General features: G+C 33.6%; 1 protein-coding gene across 1 annotated transcript in view; it reads right to left on the reverse strand.

Moving 5' to 3' along the window:
* Positions 1–3,648: 3,648 nt before the first annotated feature.
* LOC129234505 (uncharacterized) overlaps positions 3,649–24,131 on the reverse strand; it is a 29,098-nt gene continuing 8,615 nt past the window's right edge. The window contains exons 2-4 of the mRNA XM_054868506.1: positions 22,889–23,128; positions 8,740–8,887; positions 3,649–4,174 (exon numbers count right to left, since the gene is read on the reverse strand). Of these exons, the coding sequence (XP_054724481.1) occupies positions 3,810–4,174; positions 8,740–8,887; positions 22,889–23,128 (753 nt within the window). The 3' untranslated portion in view covers positions 3,649–3,809. The remainder of the gene's footprint in view (positions 4,175–8,739; positions 8,888–22,888; positions 23,129–24,131) is intronic.

Here is a 24,131-nt window from a genome sequence, read left to right on the forward strand (position 1 = left end):
TTTGGCTTATGAAGATTTTAAACTAGTTAGAAAGGAAATGGGTTACATCAAATTAAATAATCTTATCAGTGAGATGTCTATGAATAAATTCAAATACATATTAAGTATGTACAGTCAAACCTCATTATCACGACACTCTGGATGTCACATCACTTTTTCAAAATCCCGTATTTATGCCGTATTATTTTAATATTAAGTGGCTCCGGATTTTACGACAGTTTTTTTTTTTTTTGGTGCAACTCTAGTTACGACGGCACTTCGAGCTGCGCAGACTAGATCAAATATTTCTTTCAACTGAAAAATTTTCAGTAAAATAATGAAAACACTTGGAAATGTTGATGTAGGAACTTCGGACTCTGACGAGATTTGACCAGGCATGATACCTTGAGAATGGCGGGGGGCGAGTAGATAAGTTCTGAAAGGTACAGGTTTCAGATTTTGACAAGATGAGGGACAATAGAAAGGAATTCAAAGCAGGTGGATTGTAATACTGGACAAGGGAAACAGCAGAAGAAGAGAAAGATATAGCTACCTGAAGCTGTAGGTGGTCACTACAAGCTTCTCCCATGAGAGAAAAAGAGATAAGAGCCAGTGGCGGCTTGTGGCTTAATTTAGCGGGTGGGCCCGCTGTTATCAGGGGCATTTTGTGAATTGAGAACTCAACCACTCTCCTCCCAAAAGATCGGGTTGCCTCTGACGTTTGTTTTAAGTTTTTACAAGAAAAAGGAAAAATAAAAACAAATAATAAGGCAATGAAGACCAATAACACCCCCCCCCCCCCCACTCCTTTTTCCCATACAGAATAACAGAAAATTAGATTGTGACTGGGATCATGTAGCAGCATTTCACTTTGACATGCTTCGTTATTATATGAGGTAGTGAGAAGCAAAATGGTGTAAGTGGACATTTTCAAGTTTTGAGTAAAACGCGTTTAAAAATAACTTCCTAGGTAGGCTTTCATAGATTTTTTTTTCTCTAAATCATGCTGTAGAGCAGCACCTACCAGGGCTACTAGTGCTATCTCTTGCCCTAAGACAGAGGAGAGGTTCACCTACCATTTGTACTGGTTATCTCCAAATTTTTAATTTTGCCACTTACATCCCTTAGCTTCTCACTGCCTCATATATATCAAATTACGAAACTGGTAACTAATTTTTCTAGAAACACAGTTTACTTAATTACCAATATATTCTTTTTATAAGAAATTTAAATTACTTTTAATTTTCATTGTGTAATAATTTAGGTTTGCTCAGCGTTAGAATACTCTAGCGTAGAAAAAGCATGACAATATGGCCAACACGATTAAGACTTATTACTTTAACCAAATATCATAGCTTATAAGAATATTGAAAAAATCTCACCCTATGAAGATTATTTTAGGTGCAGCTTTTAATTCAAAAATATAAAGTCTTAACACTTATTATATTAGCACGACACTGAAAACCAACTGAACCTAAATTCAAACTGAAACTTAAAAAATGGCAAACGCCTTTTCGAAAATAAAATGTCCGTTCAGAAATTTCGAGAATGCGCTCTATGTTCCATAAAGAAAAATAGACAAATTAAAATGGACATCCCATGCAATGAAATGAGTGGGAACCCAAAATATTGTAAACCCCAGTACCTCATAGTAATAGCCGTTTAGGATTAAAGAAAAGGAAAAAAAATGGATTAAATCAAAAGAGAGAGAGAAAGAGCGATGAGAGAACTTTTCCTTTCCCCGTGGGGTGGGTTCCGAAAATTCTGTCCATCGCCTCACTGGAACTTAGTATAAGCGACGCGAGGCGAGACACATTCCTCCCATTGCTTCCACTATTGCTATTGGATGAAGGTATTTTTCGAGGGGGCAGGAAGGAATCCGGCCCATACACATCGTTCGGGGTGATGTCGCTTGCCGCTTTCTTTACTTAGATTTAATGCTCGCAGTTGGTTAAGTTGTGAGCCGTCATTAAATTGGCCTATAGAATCATTCTTAAAGCGCTGTTGCTATTTGATAGAAAAGGAACACTTTTTTCTTATATTAGCGATGAGCAGAGTGCTAGAAATTCAAAATCAGTTTCATGCTGTGAATTATTTAAAACTGAAATCCAAAAGACATTTTTAAATTATCTAATTATGCACTATTTTGTCGGGTGGGCCCGGCCCATAGTGACGAGCCGCCACTGATAAGAGCTCCTCATTAGATTGAAAAGGGACACACAACTCTAAAGTGGATAAAAGAATTACAAACGGTTTTTTCACCTTCGAAAGGTGAGGCTTAGCCTTCAAAATCTAATCAAATTGCGAACAAAAGTGAAGAGTCTTGAATTGTTTTTTTTCTTGCTGATAGTTTCGTGGAAAGGAGGAGTGTTAAAAATGTTATTCAAAAGTTTAGCAAACACTTATTGGAAAGTATTTTAGAATTGGGGGGGGGGAGGGAAGTGAAGGTTTTTTTTTAAATAATTTTTGTTATATCTACCAATAATTAAAATTTGCATTTGTTTAATCTAATTAAAAACATATATAACGTTATTAATTTCTTCATTAAATCTAATTTTGTTAACTAATGTTTAATTACGAATTTTTAAACTACTCCGGTTATGACATCGCTCCGGCTATGACGACATTTTGCTGACAGTCCCAAAGGTGTTGTGATAACGAGGTTCGTGTGTATACACAAATATATGTTTGTATTAAATTCGTGAAGTTTTGCAATACATGTAGATGTAGAAGCAGTCAAGACATACAACACTGAACAATCCACCATATTTATGTCCCATATGATTTTAATATGTACTTAGTTTTCAATTTCACTTATTTGTTTTTGAAAGGAAATGCTAAGGAATGAAAAAAAGTGAAATTTTGAACTCTTGACATTTATCTGAATTTAGGACCAAAAATGTTTTATTTATTTGAGCGAGAGAGAGAGTGAGGAACATTATCAATTAGGATGTGTTGAAAAGAATAATAGAATTAATTTGCGAGTTCTAACTGCGTAAGTTGAGTTTGATCTCTCATTTACTACAGTAACCAGGCGACTGACTACTTTAACATGACAACATGCTTGTCAATATGACTTTGAAAGTTCACCAGTTTTTGGAAGAAAAGAAAGGCCTTACCACTTAAAACTTTTTATTCTCATAAAGATAAACATGAAGGGAAAAGGTTTTCAATACCTCAAAGTGCTTAAACCAAAATTCTTGGAAGCACAACTAGTTTAAAATTGGAATTCAGGTAGTAAACTAGCAAATTGATGTAAATGAACTTCTAAAAGTTTTGTGTAAAACTTGTGAAAACTTGAAGCCGTAGGTGGACTTTCATAAACCATGCTGCACTTACCTTATATTACCATCTTTTCAGGTGAAGGGTTTCCACCACCATTTGAGGTTCTTTAATTTAGAAAACTTTCTCCCGGGGGAAAAATGGCACTTAGACAAGTCATTCTTTAACAGATAACTTTTTGATTAGGATTTTTGTCTTCATATCGTTAGTAAACAAAACAATAATTCTTACTTTCTTTATCTTTTTCTTCTATGTGTGTTCATACTTTTATCATTGATTATTTTGTGTGCGAAAATTGTGATGAAAGTTTTCTAATACTCAGAAAAGTATATGTTCTTAAGTATAAAGTAATAGCAATTTTGTCTTTAATAAGAAACTGTTTTTGAGTAAACTTTATTATTTCAACATCAAAAGTTTTTCACATACATAAAGCTGAAAATATCAAACATCAAAATTTAACGGTACAATCAAACATTGATTTCAAATTACACACACACAGTAAAAGTTGCAATCTCCTCAACGAAAAAGTTTTATTGGCCTATACCGTGTCACTGCCAATGACTTCCAAACAGGTGTGGCACAGACCAATATTGCCTCGGCACTGACCATGATTCTTGACTGGAGACCTTAACTGGCAAACTTGTTGACTTGCCTTCTTTTTGTCTTCGAGTGCCAGGCCTTCTGAGCGAGCTCATGGACACCTGTCTTCCCCCAGGACCCCAACCACTGGATATGAAGACGTTTTTCTTGCCCAATTCCCCGACAAAAGTTGTCCCTGGACTCTTGGTAGTAGAGTCTTCAGCAACGTTGTCTTCCGATTCGGTTTCTCGTCCTGGATGGTGTTTTCTCTTTCCTGGCATCCAGTTTGTGGATCCAAAAGGCGTGTAGTGGACATTGAATGAATCGGAATTCCCTGGAATAATTTCAGTTTATTGAAACTTAGCATTTCACCAAAATTATCATACATTTTATTTCTAAAGTATAAACATGATTCATGCGGTATTACTTTTGATATTTAGGGGCTCCCAAATAGTCAAAATTGTATTAGGTTTCACAACAGAGGGACCACGAGAAAGTGTTAAGCCTAGGACTTTCTGATATCTTAGTCAAGCCCTGAGGACAAGGAACTTCAAATCTAAACGGCGTTAAACCTCTACTGTCTAAACTATTATTTTCTGAAGAAAAAGTATTTGTATGCCCAAAATGTTAAGGAATAATGGTGAAAGAATAATAATAAAATGCACGTATAAGGTGGATTTTTGTTTTTAAAATTTTTTACATTTTCAGAAATTAACTTGTGTCAGTACTATAACAATATTAACAACCAAAATGAAAAGCAGCCATATTGCGCCACTTAAATCACACTGGTCAACAAAGGAATAACTAGGAAAATAGTATAATGAAATTTGATGTAGCACTAAGAGTCACGAAATTCATCAGAGGGTTAAACAGTGATCTTTCAATTCAATTCAATTCAATTCAATTCATTTATTTCAATCAGGGAAATATATATATATATACACACACACATATACACACATATATATACACATATACATACATACACATACATATATTATACAAATATGCATTTCACATATAAAATAAAAAGAAATTACCAACAGAAATATATTTCTCTCTGTCGAATTGAGAATCCCTGATTGAGTAGATGGAAGTAAAGGCTATACAATAGCCTGACTAACTCCCACCACTCAGAGAAGAGCTTAATTTAGAGCCAGTTTAAAACATAATATAAAATTAACAAAAAATAAATGCATAATCATACAAAGAACACATAAACACAACACAAGTAATGTAATTAAAGTACGTCTAATTTTATAACAGAACCGAGGCTTACTATTACGAATATGCTACTTTATCCTAAATTGGCTGCAGTAGAATTGAGTATAAAATTTTTTAGCCTATTCTTAAACAAATTTCGATTATTAATGGTTTTTAAACAATTGGGTAAGGTGTTCCACAATCTTGGTCCGTAGGAGTTAATGCCATTAAACAATAGATTTGTTTTTGCGTTTATAGGTATAATATTTTCACGGTTTCTAGTGGGGTAGTTATGAACCAATTCACGGATTGTCACTATTTCTGAATTCAAACCATTTGTTACTAAATCATACATAAAAATACCAACATTATATTTATAAATTTGTTCCACGGTCTTTAAAAAGCTCCTATTACTGTTACCCACAATATTATCTCTATTAATTATTCTGTGAAATCTTTTTAATAAAATATTTATTCTATTTAGATTATTTTTAGTTGTTTGGCCCCAAGCAAGAACACCATAATTGAGAACTGAATATATCAAAGAAAAATATAAAATAAACAGAACATCAGCAGGAAGAATATTAGACACAAAATTAATTAAACCTAAATTACGAGAAATCTTTTTTGATACAAACTCAACGTGATTGTCCCACCGTAAGTTATTTTGAAGATTTACCCCCAAAAAATTTATATTCTCAACATGTTGATAATTTTTTCCAATCAATTTTAGTTCAAAATTGTCAATTTTTTTATTTTTCCAATGAAAAACAGTGTAATTAGTTTTTTCATAATTAACAAATAATTTATTGGTTAAAAACCATGTCATGACTTGCTCTAAAATTACCTGACATTTATTATATAAGGAAACTACATCTTTTTCTCCAATAAAAACAGATGTGTCATCAGCATAAGACAGTATTAATGAGTTATTTGCAATAGAGAAAATGTCGTTTAGAAAAATGATAAATAACAGTGGGCCCAAAATTGATCCTTGAGGAACACCATGAGTAACAGTAAGTAATTTCGATTTTGTATTTTTAATATAAACATATTGTTTTCTATTTCTTAAATAACTCTGGAACAATTTAAATGGCCCCCCTCTTACACCATAAAACTTTAATTTGAGCAGCAAAATATTGTGATCAATAACGTCAAAAGCTTTTGTGAGATCTAGGAAAAAACCAAGTACAATATTTTTTTTAATATCAATCTCTTTCTGAATATAATCAATTGCTCGAACTATAGCTGCTTCTGTTGATTTATTTTTAGTGAAACCATACTGGTTATTAAATAATAACTTGTTATTATAAAAGTAGTTCCAAATCCTTGTATAAATTAATTTCTCAAGAATTTTAGTAAATGTGCAAGCAATAGAAATTGGTCTATAATTTTTAATATCCATAGGGTTACCTTTTTTTTTGAAAATAGGAACAACTTTACAAATTTTTAAATTATTAGGTATTTTAAACTCAGAAAAAACATTATTAAATAATATAGTAAGTACAGGAGAAATCTCATTATTAATGTATTTTATCACTCTAGGGTGTATTCCATCATGACCTGCACTTTTTGAAGCATTCAATTTATTAATTGTCATGTATATCTCAGTAGTAGTAATTTCATAAAGATAAAAGGAGTTAGGCACTGACTTCAAATTTTTTAAATACCCTTGGAATGAAAGATCATTAGAAACATGAGTATCATTAGCATTGATTAAATTATCAGTTATATTAAGAAAATAATTATTCAAGAGCTCAGCCTTATCTGCATCATTCACAACAACTACATCGCCATTGTTTAAATCTCCAATATCACACTGTTCCATTCCCTTAACTTTGACATTAATTTTCTTTAAATTATTCCATATAGCTTTAGTTGATTTATCAACGGAAAATAAATCGCAATAGAACTGCCTTTTCACTCTTTTAATTTCCTTATTTATTCTATTTCTATAAGTCTTGTAGGTTAATAAATCGTCGTAGTTTCTAGTGTGAATGAATTTCTGATAGAGCTTATTTCTGTATTTAATCTTTTTTAGTAAGACACTGTTCATCCAACACTTTCTCATTTTTTTCTTCTTTTTAAAGGCAATAAAAGGGAAAAAAATATCATAGTACTCAGAAAATGTTTTTAAAAAAGCATTGTAGTTGTCATCAATGTTATTAAATGTTAAGATATCTTTCCAGTTTACTGTAGAAATAAAAAGTCTGAAATCTTCAAGAGATTGCGGATTATAAGACCGGATCATAGATTCAGCGCAAACATTATTTTCATTTAAGACTATATGATTATTAAAAATTAATTTCTGATTAATTTTGACAAAAACAGGTAGATGATCAGAAATATCTGAGATTATTATGCCAGCAAAAATTTCCCGATTAAAACCAACAGAACCAGAGTGATCGAAACTTGCAATGTCAAAATTGCCCAAGTTTTCGGGATTGAGATGAAAAAAATTATCATATACGTTTGTAGCAATTATATCAATTAAAGTAGAAGTACTATGAGTTATTCGAGTAGGTTTGTTAATGTAATTAATGCAGCAATGGGATCTGAATAAGTCTTCTATCATATTAACATGGTCATTTTTTTCAAGAAAATTAATGTTAAAATCTCCAAAAATGCATATTTGTTTTCTGACTTCTTTAGCATAATCACACAGAGATTCAATAACAGAAAAAAAGGCAGTAAAGTCACCTTTTGGAGGTTTATAAATAGTTGAAAACACAACTTTATCAAATTCAACAGTGACAATTTCGCAAAATTCAGTTATAAAAGTAAATTTAACACATGTAAAAACATTATTAAAGTCTTGTTTTATAAAAAGAGCTACTCCTCCACCAATTTTATTCATTCTGTTAATAAAATGACAGTTGAAACCCGGAAAATATGTAAACCCATCCAAAATACCCCATGTTTCAGTGATTCCAATTATCATGATATCATCAATTTCATTAATTAATCTGTTTAATTCATCAACCTTAGATCCAATACTTCTTACATTTATGTGCAAAATAGTGCAGTATTTAAATTCCCCAAGTGTGTTAGTGTTGTGATTTGCTGTTTGAGAGTTCAGACTATCAATATTATAATATGCAGAGTTCATTAAGAAAAAAATAAACAAAAAGGGAAAACGAAAGGTCAGTAGAAAAAAATAGAACTATTGAAGGTGTCAAGCAAAAGAAAATCAGCAGACACAACCCATAATCCAATTAAATAGAATAACAGAAAAAAAATACATGAACCAATGAAACTCATAAAGCCATAAAGTAAATATCACCAAAAAAGACTTATAAATTAAAGCAAGTCAAATAGTAATCTAGACAAATGAGTAAACATAGAAAACCAAATATAATTACAAAAATAGTAACAATTAATGAACATTTTTATCAGATGCAAATGAATCAATATAACGTTGCATTTCGGATAATTTTCTTAAAACTTTAATGTGACCTTCATGCTGTACAAGTATATCCCCCCCTCTTGTCCAACAGTTGACTTGAAAACTTCTTAGTTGCTTGTAAAAAACACTTCTAGCTCTAGTTAAGTTCTCAAAAATAGATATACCTGTCGATTTCAAAAGTTTCTTGTTAGTAAACACTTTATCCCAAGAAAGTCAAGTTATCCCAAGAAAGTCAAGCATCTTAACTTTTGCATGAAGAAAAAATAATGTACAAAATTATTTCAATGTACCTTTATTATTTATATTCCTCTCATAATGTATTCTTCCTTTCTCGCTCGCTCTTTGCCCACCGGGCTGCCAACCTCTAGATGCAAAAATGTTTCTTTTTTCAGAATTTCTGCTGGTTTTCTCTTCTTCCCAATCTAACGGCACAATAACCTGTTAGAAGAATCAGAATCAATTCCCACTTAGCTCTCATAAAAACCTAGTTACAAGAAAGAAATTAGGGTAATTGATGATATTTGGGGCAAGCCTAACTTGGCAGCGCCTAATGCTGTGATTAGGATCTGTATAGCCAGGTGAAGTCGACTAATTTTGCTGACGCTGCCAGGTTAGGTTTGCCCCAACTATAATTATGGGCATGGTTAAGGATTCTTTTTCTTTAAATTTGGATTGTTTTATTGTGATGTTGCTGTTTTAGTTCATACATGGAAAAAAAATAATTCTCACGGTCTTAAAACTTAGAAATTACACTTTTACACCTTTATTTATTTTTTGTGACACAAATTGAAATACACTGGTTTGACCTATTTTGGTCACACTCCCTTAGTTAAGCGCATACTAAAAACTATCAATGTTCATGCTACGAGAATTCAATTATTTTCAGGAAGCACACACACACACAAAAAAAAAAAGTATTCAGCAAGATTAAAACACCTATTTTTCTAACAATGTAATCAAATTTAAAGTACACTGGCCTCAAAAAGTTAAAGTACAACATGTTTTTCGAATAAATGGTAGTAACAAAAAGGTGCATATTATGCATGAATGGTAATAACGAACTTTTTAACCATTTATGAAAAAACGATAGCTGAGCCATTTCATATCAGGCAGGGCCTGTCGCATGACCATCACCGATTTTTTTGAAAAAATTACAGTAGTTACAACTAAGGGGCGTGTGAAATATCCCAAAAGGATTTTGCAAGAAAAAAATCATCAGTTACAGCCTACTAAAATTCTGCCAAAATCGGCCATTTTGGAAAAAAACCAACAAAACATTCAATTTGAAATGGACACTATTTCAAAAGTATTTAACCTATTTGAATAGTTCTTTTTTCTGAAAATAAATAAGAACCCACACATCATCTAGACATGGTTTTTGGATATTTAGTTAGGAAAGAAAAAAATATATATTTGTGGCAAAAAAAAATGCATTTTTATCGATTTTATTTTTTTTCTCCATGACAAAAAAGGTTTTTTACTAAACGAAGATGGCAGTCTAAAGCCCTTTTATGATAGTTTCATGGCATATTTTATTATAATCCTTAGATCCATCCAGCCGTGGAAGTAAAATTTCCAAGGCTGGTAATAATAATAAGGCTGATAATAACTGTATCTCAACAGTTGACACCAACAAGACACAAGCTATAGTACAGCTTGAGGACTTTGTATTTTACAGGGATGACGTTTTACTTCATTTGAAAAAAAATAAAGAGACTAAGGCTCCGGGACCTGATAACATTTATCCAAAAATTTTAGTTGAATGCGCGGAAGAATTAGCAGATGTAATCGTAAATATTTTCAATGCTTCTTGTAACTCGGGGACAGTGCCAGAGGACTGGAAGGTGGCTAACATTACACCACTCTTTAAGAAAGGGTCTAAAGGGAGTGCGGGAAATTATAGACCTGTGAGTCTAACTTCGGTGGTTTGCAAAATTTTTGAAACATTGATGGAAATTAAGATAGTAAATTTTCTAGAGACTAATAATCTATTGACTAGTTTTCAGTACGGTTTCAGGAAAGGTAAATCTTGTGCAACTAATTTATTACATTTCTATGACAAAGTTACCATGGCTTTGGACAATAAGAAGCCTGTAGATGTTGTTTACATTGATTTTCAAAAAGCTTTCGATAAGATACCGCATGTTGCTCTACTTAGCAAATTAGCTGATATAGGAATAGGAGGGAAAACTTTCATTTGGGTAAAAAACTGACTGACCGGAAGGAAACAAAGGGTAGTTGTAAGGGGAAATTATTCTAATTGGAGTGAGGTTTTAAGCGGGGTTCCTCAAGGATCAGTGTTAGGGCCTGTTTTGTTCATTGTTTTTATGAACGATATTCACAAAAATATTTCTGGGAACATGAATTGTTTTGCTGATGATGTCAAAGTTAAGGGGACTGTAGAAAATGAAGAACAAGCAAAACAGCTGCAAGAGGATCTAGATCATATTACGGAGTGGGCTGATAAATGGGGTATGGCTGTTAATGTTGGGAAATGTCAAGTGCTACATTTTTGGCATGGAAATAAGTGTACAAGTTATTATTTGCAAGGTTCAGTCATTAGTCAGGTAAAGTTACTGATCTGGGGGTCTTAATAAGTCAGGATTTAAAGTTTAGCCAACAGTGCAGCATTGCTAGTAACAAGGTCAATAAGATGCTTGGGTTTATCAATAGATCTATTTCAAACAAATCTAAAGAAGTTCTTCTGCCCTTATATAGAAGTTTGGTAAGACCTCATTTGGAATATGCTGTTCAGTTTTGGTCTCCTTATCTTAAGAAAGACATTAATGTATTGGAAAGGGTTCAAAGGCGAGCTACATGGTTAATAAATGGACTTTCTCACTTAGACTATGATTCCAGGCTTAGAAGGCTAAAAATGTACAGTCTTGAGCAAAGAAGAGACCGAGGGGACATGATTCAGTTGTTTAAATTTATTAAAATGAAAGATATTACGGGGCTGAAGTTTAGCACTGAAAACAGGACAATGGGTCATTGTTTTAAGCTATTTAAATCTCAGGCTAACATGGATGTTAGGAAGAATTATTATTTTAGCAGGGTAGTGGAACCTTGGAACAATTTACCGGAAGAGGTGGTAATGAGCAAGGGAGTAGATAGTTTTAAGAGGGCCATTGATCTTCACCGGGGATTGTAAATTGACTAGGACCAGTCTAGCTGGGCCCAGAGCCTGTTGCTGGTCGTCACTTTTGTATTTGTGTAAAATTTGAAAATTTTCAAAAATCAACGATTTTTGAAGTGAGATTATTCAAAAAAAAACTATTGTTTTTTTAATCTAAAAATTGGCTCATTTTAACCCCTTTTAATGCTTAATAAGTGAATATACACCGCATCCCGTGTTTTTCCCCAGAAAATGTTTTATGATTTCTTTAAAAGTGACCTTATCGGCGATAGCATGCAGGTAAAATGAAAATGTATAATAATTTCATTCACTGAAATTCTGATTATATTAATGCCTAATAGCTACAATAATGGTATATTTTATCAGCAACAACTAAAATCTTACTGACTTTTAATAATATGCGTGCTTTAGATGACCCAGTGTATTCGTGTTTTTGTATGACTCTGTGCGTAATTATAGAAGAGTGTTTGGTGACCATTTGACTTCATTATATAAATATTTTTCTGCTGATCAGGGCTTATTTGTTATGGAAGCTGAGCTCCCATACTTTCTTGCTTACTTCACTCAAATTTTTGTAGTTTGACCGAATTCACGCCACCTAAGCATTGAAAAAAGTTCTAAAGACTATAGGGCTCCTGAACTTCTTTTGTCAGAAATTGGATCGCTGGTTATAATAGCTACGTTTAGTGAGATCTGTTAGGTTATATTTTACAGGCATCTTCAATAGATTTTTTCTCTCATAAAAAAGATGGGTTTTTTAAATTCTCAAACTATAGGTGAGTTTTGCATTTTGAATTTAGTGGACTTATACTTATGTATAAAAGTAAGCATACGAGGTAGGATCTAAAAATTTTGGGACAACCAAAGCACAAAATTAAAATAGTAAATCGTTTTAAATGCATTGTTTTGCTTTTCAATTTGAGCTTGGATGGTTTCTCCTGTCATGTAATTGAACGGCACGTTGTAATTGAAAGAGAAAAAAATTGATTCGTTGTGGCATATTAAGTAACGGTGAATGCATAACTTTGGAGCCAAACTAAACTAATAGTGAAACAAGAAAAAGGAAAGATTTCAGCTGTTACTGATAAAGTGCACCATTATTGTAGCTATTAGACATTAATATGATCTGAATTTCAGTGAAAGAAATTATTAGAAATTTTTATTTTACATGTATGCCATGGTCAATAAGGTCACTGTCAAAAAATCATAAAACATTTTCTGAGAAAAAACACGGGATGTAGTGTATATCCACTTGTTAAGCATTAAAAGGGGATCAAATGAGCCAATTTTTAGATTTAAAAAAAATGGGTTTTTTGAGTAATCTCACTTTAAAAATCGTTAATTTTTGAAAATTTTCAAATTTTATTTCCAAGGCTGTATGGATCTAAGGACTATAATAAAATATGCTATGAAACTATCATATAAAGGCTTCAAACTGCCATTTCTGTTTGGTAAAAAAAAACAACTTTTTTTTTCATGGAGGAAAAAAAATCATAAAACCGGTAAAAACAGTTTTTTCTACACAAAAATAATTTTTTAATTGAATAATTCAAAAAGAATTATTCAAATAGGTTAAATACTTTTGAAATAGAGTGTTCATTTCAAATCGAGTGTTTTGCTGTTTTTTTCAAAAATGGCCGATTTTGTGCCGAATTTAAGTAGGCTGTAACTGAAGAAAAAAAAATTTTCTTGTAAAATCCTTTTGGGATATTTCGTATGTCCCTTACTTGTAACTACTTTTTTTTTTCAAAAAAAACCAGTGATGATTATATGACACTTTTCATACCTGCCTGCCTGATTTGAAATGGAATGAGTCAGCTGCCCCTTTTATTTTATAGAAAAGAACATATCTTTATAAGTGAGAAAAAAATATGCAAATATCAGCTTTTGTACTTTTGTGTGTAAGTTGTGTTGATTTTCAACTGTTGTTGGCAGTTTCGGTGACAATAGTCAATAGAGATTAGAAAATGTCAGAGATGTCGTTTGCCCGATTCGTTAAGGTGGCAGGCAGTTGGATGGATGGAAATGGGATTATTTCAGGCTAAAGCTGCTAGACGTCTCAATGTGCCTCGTAGTGTTGTTCAGCGACTTTGGATCAATACTAATCAGAAGATTCTATGTCCTGAAGACCTGTTCCAGGTCGACCACGACCCAGTAAGCAAAATATCTTGCCTCAGTATTGCATAAAGGTTGACATGCAAGAAAAATCATCTTGCATTAATGCTGCCTCAATGTTGTTATGTTACTCCCTTTATGCTGTCAGCAGGCTGCCACAATATTGGCTGACAAGGTGTATGCAACATAATATCAGGAAAATATCAAGGTAGGCTGCTTTTGTAATATTGCATACGTATTGATATGACAGGATAATATCAAGATGTTGTCATGACAGCATAAAATCAAGGTCTAGGCAAGATGATCTTGCTTTTGTAATCTTGCATACGTATTGATATGACAGGATAATATCAAGATGTTGTCATGACAGCATGAAATCAAGGTCTAGGCAAGATGATCTTGCTTTTGTAATATTGCATACGTATTGATATGACAGGAAAATGTCAGGATACATTGACATGACAGTATGAAATCAGCACGTTTGCAAGGTGTTTTATCTATTTATTTCTTTGTATTATTTTCACTTGAAACTCGAGAATTAAATTTCATTCTGTAATTATTTCTGTTATTCTTCAAGATAGTTTTCTAGCCTAAGAATATTTCCTTAAAGCTGACATCTGATCGGAAATTCATATAAAGGTATTAATAGTACTCACAATTTAATTTAAAAAATGAAAGTTTCTTCGTTTTGCATAATACTTGACTTATTTTATAAATTCATGCTTCTAATTGTATTATAAAGACATAAGATGCCTAGTTAGGAATAATTGCGGAAGTTTTTATAACACATTTAAGAATAAAGAAAGTAAAATAATAAATAAGTAAATAAATACAATAAAGTACATTTCCAAATGGATGTCAGCATTGAAAATATCCCATGGACAAAACACATGAATTTATCCTAAAGAATAACATAAATAACCATTGAATAAAATTAATCTTACTCATGAGTTTGAAGTGATAATACGAAATTCTGGGCTTCATGTCCTTCGTTTCGAAGTCTAGGGACGAAAAAAGTTATTTTCGGCCATTTCTAACATTGATCGCACATCGTCTGCGATATGACTTGTTTAGTACTATATTAATAAACAAATGCAGTTATCGGTCATTCATAAGTTATTCCTAAAACAATACTATTCCACACTAATAACTAAGCAACCAACTTAACGAAGCCTAAAGAACGCAACGACAACGCCACGTGCAGCTCCTCTGAACCGACTGAAATCGTAGGTCGAAGGAGGAAGATGTGCCAGCAATTCGAGGGACGCTGGGTAGAAAGAACTGTGCGCATGCGCAAGTATCAACGAAGGTCCACCTGTTCTATTGTGTACTAATTACCTTGACGGCGACAGCATGAAATCAATACATCTTGACGGCGTCAATATGTATGCAATGTTGTTATTGTAAGGTAATATCAATATTGATATTTTAAGATGAATGCAATGTTGCATACGTGTTGTTATTGTAATATTGCTTTTTAATCTTTATGCAAGCTTTATGCAGTATTAAACACGTCAATATTGACGCCGTCAGTATAATATCAAGATCTGTCAAGATTGATGCAAGAAGTTTTGCTATTAGGGGAGCAACAACACCTGTAGAAGACCGTTTTCTAGTTCTTTTGGCCGAAGGAGAAGAACCACTATTGTGCCGCAGCTCGTTGCCTCAGACCACTTTGTTGCATCCAGAAGAAGAATCTCTGCTACTATGGTGCAATATCGTCTTCACAATGCAGGGCTCTATTCAAGATGACCAGTAGGGTGGAACGAAAAAAACAAAGTTTTTATTTTCGAATCGTAATAGTGCGGAAAAGTTGCGATTGGTGAAGATTTACAAAACAAAACAAAAATTTTAAAAATCGGATAATATCTTCCGATCCCGCAACGAGCCTAAATATTTGAAAAAATGGAAAATTTCGTGTTTTCTTAGTGATTTTTCAAAAATTTTGTTTTAATGTTTCTTTTTAAGGCTCTAAGACGGAAAAGTTACGATTGGTAAAGCCTTCAGAAATAAAAAAAAAATTGAAATCTAATAATACCTTCTGATTTAGAAACAAGCCTAAAATATCGAAAAAGTTGAGAATTTCAGGTTTTTTTCTGAATTTTTAACATTTTTGGTTCAATGTACTTTTTCAGGTTACAGAACGGAGCAGTTACGTTTAGTGAAGACTTCAAAACAAAAATAAAATATCTTTTTGAAATAAAACAATATTTTCCGATCACGCAACGAACCTATATGTTTGAAAAAATGTAAACTTTAAGTCCCTTTTCAGCTTCTTTTTTTATTTTAGTTTAACGATCCTCATAAGTTCGGTATGAAATACTAATGAAGGAACGTTTGTTTATAAAACAAATGTGATACTTTAGTATTAGCCTGCCTGTGAAATTGTGCACATGGCCCTTTAATCCCGCGAGACTTATATTTGTTGATGCCGCTCAGTACAGTGTATGTATAATGCATCTAATACGCCCCATTAGCGCATCACGATCTTGAATTTATGAGTTCTTTAGTTGGCTTGTGTCTATAGGTATCTTACTTAAATGAATAAAGCAGTCGTGCTGGCATCAGTATTTCTCAATGTTTCTCTAATGTGCGTGTGAAGTCGATTTGCTCTGCTAAACGTCTTTCAAACATGAATCCATCTTTGCAGAAAAAAATTACGAGAAAGTCCTTTGATTGCCCTATATTTGGCCACCCGAGAGATTTGCCAACAAATAAACTCCCTACTTATGAAAATGTACTTCAAAGTTACTTTCGAGAAAGATTTGAGTTAGTTAGAAAAGTCAATAACACGAAAGTGAGTTTTTCCATTGTTGAGGACATAGTGGCGCAAAAAGTTAAAATTTATCTTTCATAAGGCCTCGATTCCTACAGTTTCCCTGAAAAGAATTGCTCAGCTCATTGATATCTTCTACAAAAAATATCTCAATTTCATGAGATCTTACAACCGAGACAAGGATAAACCAAAGTTTAAAGAAAGGATTGATAAATTTAAAAGTGAAGCAAGGAAACTCTTAGACGTCTCTGCGTGTAAGTGCGTAATGAATGTTATTTGCACTTGTAAAAAGACCACAGACATTTGTGAATGTCCAATTTACATGAAATGTACGTGTGAAAAATCTAAAAAGATACCGATCTCTGAGCAAAGATTTCTCAATCTTCAGATGAAAAATGGCATAGGAAAAATTGGAACTTTGGACCAAAAGGAAACAAAAAGGTTGAAAAAAAGATTTCAAAGAAAAGCCTATGCCTTAAAACGAAAAGTTACTGAATGCGTTTCAGACATGAAATATAAATCTGATCTTTCAAATGAAGAACAACCAAGTTGTTCAGTCAAGAGAAAAACTGATAATGATTACAAGTCAACCGACCCAGAGAAGAAAACCCGGTGGCAGATGAGGATTAAGCTGAAAACTACGGCACTAAGTAGCGATCGTTACGGCGTATCTGATCGTGCAACTGCTGCCATAGCATCCAGTGTGCTTCAAGACGTTGGCTTAGTGACTGAAACAGATACTTCCAAAGTTGTTGATAGACAAAAAATTAGGAGAGAAAAGAGCCAAAATAGAAAAGATCTGCAAAATGGCATTAAGCAATACTCCGTTCGGGGTATTTATTTTGACGGAAGAAAAGATGATACTTTATATATAGATAAGATTGAATCAAAGCAATTTCGGCGAACAGTGAAAGAAGAGCATTATTCTATTATCAAAGAACCTGATTCCGTTTACATTGGCCACATGTCTCCAAACTCTGGATCAGTCAAAGACGTAGTAAATAGCATTGTTTCATATCTAAATGAACAAAGAATTTTACTGGATGATTTAGCCATCGTAGGTTGCGATGGTACTAAAATCAATACTGGGTGGAAAAGTGGCGCGATTCGTCAATTTGAAATTTATATTGGACGATCATTGCAATGGGCTATTTGTTAATTATATTTCATTGAGTTGCCTTTTCGCCATCTTTTTCGGTATTTGGATGGTGGAACAACTGGCCCAAATTCGTTTTCTGGACCAATAGGAGAACAACTCAGAGGTTGCAAAAAACTGCCAGTAATAGATTTTTAAGCAACTGACTGTACAATTCCAGATGAAACAGAAAGTGCTTGAGCAAGGATCAAAGATATCTTTTAGATAAATCTCAGGCAATAAAGGGTGGCAATTGCCCAAATGATTTGTCAAACGTGACCCCGGCCTACTCTCACATTCCAGATGGCTCACTTGTGCAAATAGAGTCCTTAGACTGTACGTAAGTGTATCGATCCCATCAGGTGAGTTAAAAGACATAGTGACTTTTATTTTAAGATGTTATACGTGCCGGTCTGGTTTGAAATGATGAATCGCAAAAATTTCACAGACGGTGCCATTCATGTTTACAGAACTATTCAAACCTGTGGATACTTATCTGACTATCTGAAACAAGTTGTTTACTTTGTCATTGAAAGAAACTCTTTCTTTGCGCATCCCGAAAACTTATTAATGGCAATGGTGTTTGATGAAAGGAGGCACATAAGAGAACTAGCGTTTAAAAACGTCTTAAAAGCCAGGGAGTCTGTTTCTAAAGGCAAAAGCATTAGAAACTTTGTCAGTCCATCTCTAAATTTCGAAGCAGAAGATTACACAAAGATTATTAATTGGAACACGACAAAGCTATCTTCTCCACCTTTTCTTCGAAAAGTTCCTAACAAAGACATTGAAAATCTTATTGCAACTGGCACTATACCCGACTGGGATATAAAGCTATTCCCCTGCCATACGCAAGTTGTCGAAAGATATGTGAAGCTAGTGACGGAGGCTTCACTCAAAGTGTGTGGATTTAAATAGACAGATAGCTACATAAGAGCAACATTGAAATCTAAATTAATTATGCCCGAATTTTCCAAAAAATCTGATTATAAATTAGCTTCAACAAGTAACACTTAAAACAATAAGACTTGTATACTGGATTGTAAATTCGGTCAATATTTTATAACTTTCTATTATTTGAAAATGTTTCATTTTTGTAAAGAACATTTTTTGTTTTGCATGTTTAGAAGATACCTTAAAAGTCAAGAAATAAATTAATGTTTATGTGTAATATATAGGGTTTTTTAAAAGGCTTTTCCCTGTAACACCGGGGATAAAAAACAAGAAGAACAATTTTATTTTTAATCACTAAGAAAAGGTGAAATTCTCCTTTTTTTTAAACTTTTCATGCTTGTTAATGGATCAGAAGGTATTATTTAATTTCAATATGTTTTTTTAAATTTCTGAAGGCTTCAGCAATCGTAACTTTTCCGTCTTAGAGTATTAAAAAGAAACGTTGGAGCAAAGTTTTTAAAAAATCGCTAAAAACACATGAAATTTTCCATTTTTTCAAATTTTTAGGCTCGTTGCGGGATTGGAAGATATTATCCGATTTTAAAAATTTTTGTTTTGTTTTGTAAGTCTTCACCAATCGCAACTTTTCTGCACTACTACAATTCGAAAGTAAAAACTTTGTTTTTTTCGTTCCACCCTAATGACCAGTTGTGTGTGTTCCGCTCAGCGGACCACAGTGAAGGATCCACTTATGCTGGGCAAGAGAACATGTTTCCCTGAACCAGAAGCAATGGGCTTCTGTGCTGTTCACAAACGATTCTAGATTTACATTGGAGAGTGATTCCGGGGGGTCTACTGATCTGGAGGGAACAGCGCGCTAGATACCATCAATCCAACACTGTTGAAAGGCACAGTTATAGAGATGGTAGAATCATGGTTTGGTCAGGGATCTCGCTCGGTGGTCACACTGACCTGCATGTGTTCCATGGAGGAACTCTGACAGGTCTGAGATATCGGGATAAGATCCTTGAACCCTATGTCCGCACATATGCTGGTGCTATTGGTAGTGACTTCATTCTGGCGGATGGTAATGCACAACCTCACCGAGCTCGGATTGTTGAGGAGTATCTTGAGGACCACGGTTTGGGACGAATGGAATGGCCAGCTCGATCTCCAGACCTGAATCCGATAGAACATCTTTGGAGCTGTCTTGGCAGATAGGTTGCTTTTTTAAATCCTCCTCCAAGGTCGTTACATGAGCTGGAACAAGACTTACTCTGTGTCTGGTCTTCGTTTCCTATTCCGGTGTCCGAAACTTAATAAACAGCTTGGAAAATCGATGCCACCAATGCTTTCAAGTTAGGGGGACACATTCCTTATTAGAACCCATTTTTGTATTGTTTCTATGAAACTTTACTACATAACACTGTAATGTTCTGTTTTCTTCAAAAATGAACTTTTCCGCAAAAATTGCTTTTTTTGTTACAAATCGTTTTTGCAATACACTTATACAAATTTCTATGGCACATTCAATAAAAAGCTATAAATGCACATATCCTCCTTTTTTTTTGTTTCTACATTCATTCATTTGCAAATTAGAAGCAAAAAGTCGGCTGTACCTTAACTTTTTGAGGCCAGTGTATCTTGACTTAATATTCGAATCACCATCAAAACTAAAAAATAGATAACTAATAAATCCGGTTCAAAAGGTTCGTCTGAATAACATCAACAAAAATAAATAGAACTATTGTACTGCTGCGTTTTTTATTTTTAGTTTATCAAATGTAACTTATGTTTTATCATCCATGCTAAATAATAATTTTAAGTAAGAATGGCCAAAAAATTAATTTTGGTATGTATTTATAGCTAAAACATTCACTTTTAATTGACTAGTTATAGGCATATTAGCTTGAACGGATCTTAAATATCTTCATTAATGGCAAAAATATACGTACATATAGTGGGGGAAAAAAAAGTAAAAAAAAAAAAATGGTGCTTTACTAATACATAATTTTTTTTTTTAATGTCAATTTTCACTCTTTGCTTTGCTTTTGGTAGAATGTTTCGATAATTCGGAAATTGGTGAGACATCAAGTTTTTGCACGCGTAATTCTGTTTTAGAAATCCTGTTGTTGGGAATATTGCTTCCTTGTTTTAACAGGCGTGATGAGTAATTCCCTTTCCCTGATTCTAGTATTTTCTAGAGGTTACAGGTTTTATCCATTCATTAATAGCATTTAAATACTATTTACCTGTTAATGTTCCAAATATCGCCTAGTTTTGGACTCATTTGACGATTTCTGGTATATTTCTGGCCGAATTTGGCGCCAACAATAAGTCGCCAAAAATGATGGAAACTCTTAAATTTCTCTCTAATCCCACAAGCATATTGTTAGATGGTGCATAGGTGGCAAAGTCAACATGTAGGTAAAATTGCAGGAACTATGATAATTTTATGCAAAAATTAATGGATAAACGCCAAATCTAGCCAGATTACAACAAATTAGGCATATATAAACATAAAAATGATTATTATTTACAAAATTTGTAGCAATGCGTTCGATCCAAGAATTTATAATATAGAAGGAAGTTTCGTGATAGCCACAACATACTAGTTATAGATTACTCAAGGCTATGCAATTTGCATGTGCTTACAGTTAAACGCTGTTACTAAATTCCCAACATGGCAATGTATGGCAGAAGTCTCTTCAGGCCAGCATTCACGTAACTCTCAGGGGCCACTCTTACCCTGTGCACGCACGTACCTCAACTCACCTTACAAACATTTTATTTGCTAACAAATCAGTGGCGGCGATTCGGGGGGGGGGGCAATTCGGAAATCGGGGGAGTGCCTGCCCCCTTTTATGTTTATTTTATTTATTTTATTTTCTAGTTTAGAAACCAAATCTAAAAATTATTAAAAAAAAAAAAAAAAAAGATGAATGTCAAAATTTTCAGATCACAATTATTTGTTTTACTTCATATCTGTTTACCAAACAATATTCAGCACAAGCAGTAACTTTTAGTTTATAAGCTAAAAACGATGAATACATAAATGTATTCATTGCTTAGATATTAATAAATAAATTGCTTTACTTAAACAGACTATACTTGCTTAATGAAATTATTACCAAGTGTTTGCGATGTCTCAAAATACTTTTGGGTAAATAATGTAAGCCTAATTTATGCCTAAGTGTTTCTTCGGGGAAAGTTATTGTGTACATAATTCATCAAAATCTTAAGAAAAACGCGAGTTAAGCTGATAGATTTTCAATCAGAGCTGATAGAATTTGAATTCAAAGTTTCAGAATTCAAATTAGAGTCAACTGGGGTACGTGGATCACAGTTTTTTTTTTTTTTTTTTTTTTTTTTTTCCAGTTTTGTTTGCTGCAAGGAAAAAATCAAAATTTTAGGTTCCCTCCCTCAGCCTCCCCAACTTTTCAGTCTCAATCGCCGCCTGTGTAACAAATAGGAGATGGCAACAGATAAAAATTTTAAACCACTGAAATTTTCCGATCATTTGTCAACAGTTAAATCGCGTGAGAGCCTTTCTTGAGCAGACGATTTAAAATGTGACATATCTCACATTGTTGCATTAATTAAGCTATTTTTATTAGATTTAGAACATTATGTAAACTATATTGAAATGAATTGTGTTCCAAATTAAGTGCCTTACACATGTAAATTATTTATTAATTCTTGCAGAAGAAAAATGCATGCCAAAAAAAAATAATTTGAATTTTGACATCTGAAATTCAAATTATGTTTTTCGCAATCACGAGTGTGTGTGTGTGTGTGTATGTAGGCGTGTGTGTTTGTGCCTGTGTGCAGGTATGAGTGTGTAGGCAGTTGTGTGTATGAGTGTTTGTGATGGGGGGGGGGAATGTGTATGTGAGTGTGTGGGTAGTGGTGTGTAGGTGTGTGTGTATGTGTAGGTGTCTGTATGTATGTGTGTGTGTATGTGTTTGTATATGTGTGTAGGTGTATGTATGTGTTTGTGTGTAGGTGTATGTATGTGTTTATGTATGTGTGTAGGTGTATGTATGCGTTTGTGTATGTGTGTAGGTGTATGTATGCGTGTGTATGTGTTTGTTTGCACGTGCGTGTATGTATGCGTGTGTGTGTGTGTTTGTTTGCACGTGCGTGTATGTATGCGTGTGTATGCGTTTGTTTGCACGTGCGTGTATGTATGCGTGTAAGTGTAGGATATTGACGCAACCTGGAGACGACTTTCGCTATAGGAGCAGCATCGTGAGGCGGCCGGTCCACGGTGATGGTGCGGAAGGTGGCGGTAAGAAAATAAAATGATAGGACATCAAAACAGTCAAATAAAAGCAATAAGCAATCGTGATTGCTCAAAAAAAAAAAAAAAAATGAAAATTTTACCTCGTCGGCCAGCGGAAGATTCCTGTGCAAAGACATGAGCTCGTCGTTGCGCCTAGAATCAGGCAGGAAGTCGTAGATGTCACCGTCAGCTATGTCATTCATGCCGGACCATCCAGTCTCTGCGTTTTTCATTTTTGAAAAGCGGGGTGTCTTGGGAGGCAGCAGAGGATCGTCCTCAGAAAGATAAGGGATGGCATCCATGCTGTCAAACTCCAGAGGTCTGTCATCGACTAGATCAATCTGGTTAGAGAGGGAAAAGGATTTTTATTTTTTTTTTTCAGTGCTATCAATGTTATAGCCATGAATTCGCTATATACGGCTTCACCAGCCGGAGGACTAAAAGTACTCAACTGTACAAATAATATCATCAATTTTACGTCAGTATCTGCAAAAATACAAGTTTTAGCTAATGCACGATAAATACTTGAGAAATTAAATGCTATTTAATGTTAGTTAGTTGGAATTGAGATTTAATCCACATACCAGTAAAATACTTAAATATTCAATCTAAGATATTGCTAGAGTTTTTTTGTTTTCTTTTTTGGCATAAAAATGCTCCTTGACATTTTTTACAGAAATGAGATTAGTTTTGATGGCGTGAAATCGTGAAAACCATATTAATTATTTGTTCCATAAAAAAACTTTCTAAGAGTGAAATATAAAGATGGCAGGGAAAGAACAAATGTGTACTATTTTGATCTTTAACTTTCAGAATGTTTTCACAAGTAATTTTGTCTTTCCTCTACTGGTACAGTTAGTGTTGTTTGGCTTCTCGTGCGTTGCTGCACGAGAAGTGAGAGCGGAGGCAAACATAAAAGGCTGATGTTTTATTGTCAACATTTGCCATGACCTAACAGAAAAATAAACCTGAAGCTTAAAATGTCTCATTTTCCGTTTCAGTTACGTTTCAGCTGAATGAAAATTCCAATTGAGCAGAACATTTCATGCCGAAAGAAAAAGTGCCATTTGACATTTGATGGCACAGTTTTATAATTTTGAAGATACTTGAAATACACCACCAACTCTTACTGAAAATAATCTGAAGATACTGTTTGGAAGCTATTTTTGAAGTTGCTAAAAGTGGTATTTCACCATTGTTATATTCTATGAAATAGCATAAATTAGGGTAACGGCGCCAGTAATAGACATGCTTAAACATCGCTCACAGGTTAAGTCAATTTTCTGAGCCTCTTAATGTATTTAGGCTTTTAAAACTATTTTTTCTCATGCAACTACATCTCAT

This window comes from Uloborus diversus, chromosome 1 (genome assembly GCF_026930045.1).
Source record: "Uloborus diversus isolate 005 chromosome 1, Udiv.v.3.1, whole genome shotgun sequence".
Lineage (NCBI taxonomy): Eukaryota > Metazoa > Arthropoda > Arachnida > Araneae > Uloboridae > Uloborus > Uloborus diversus.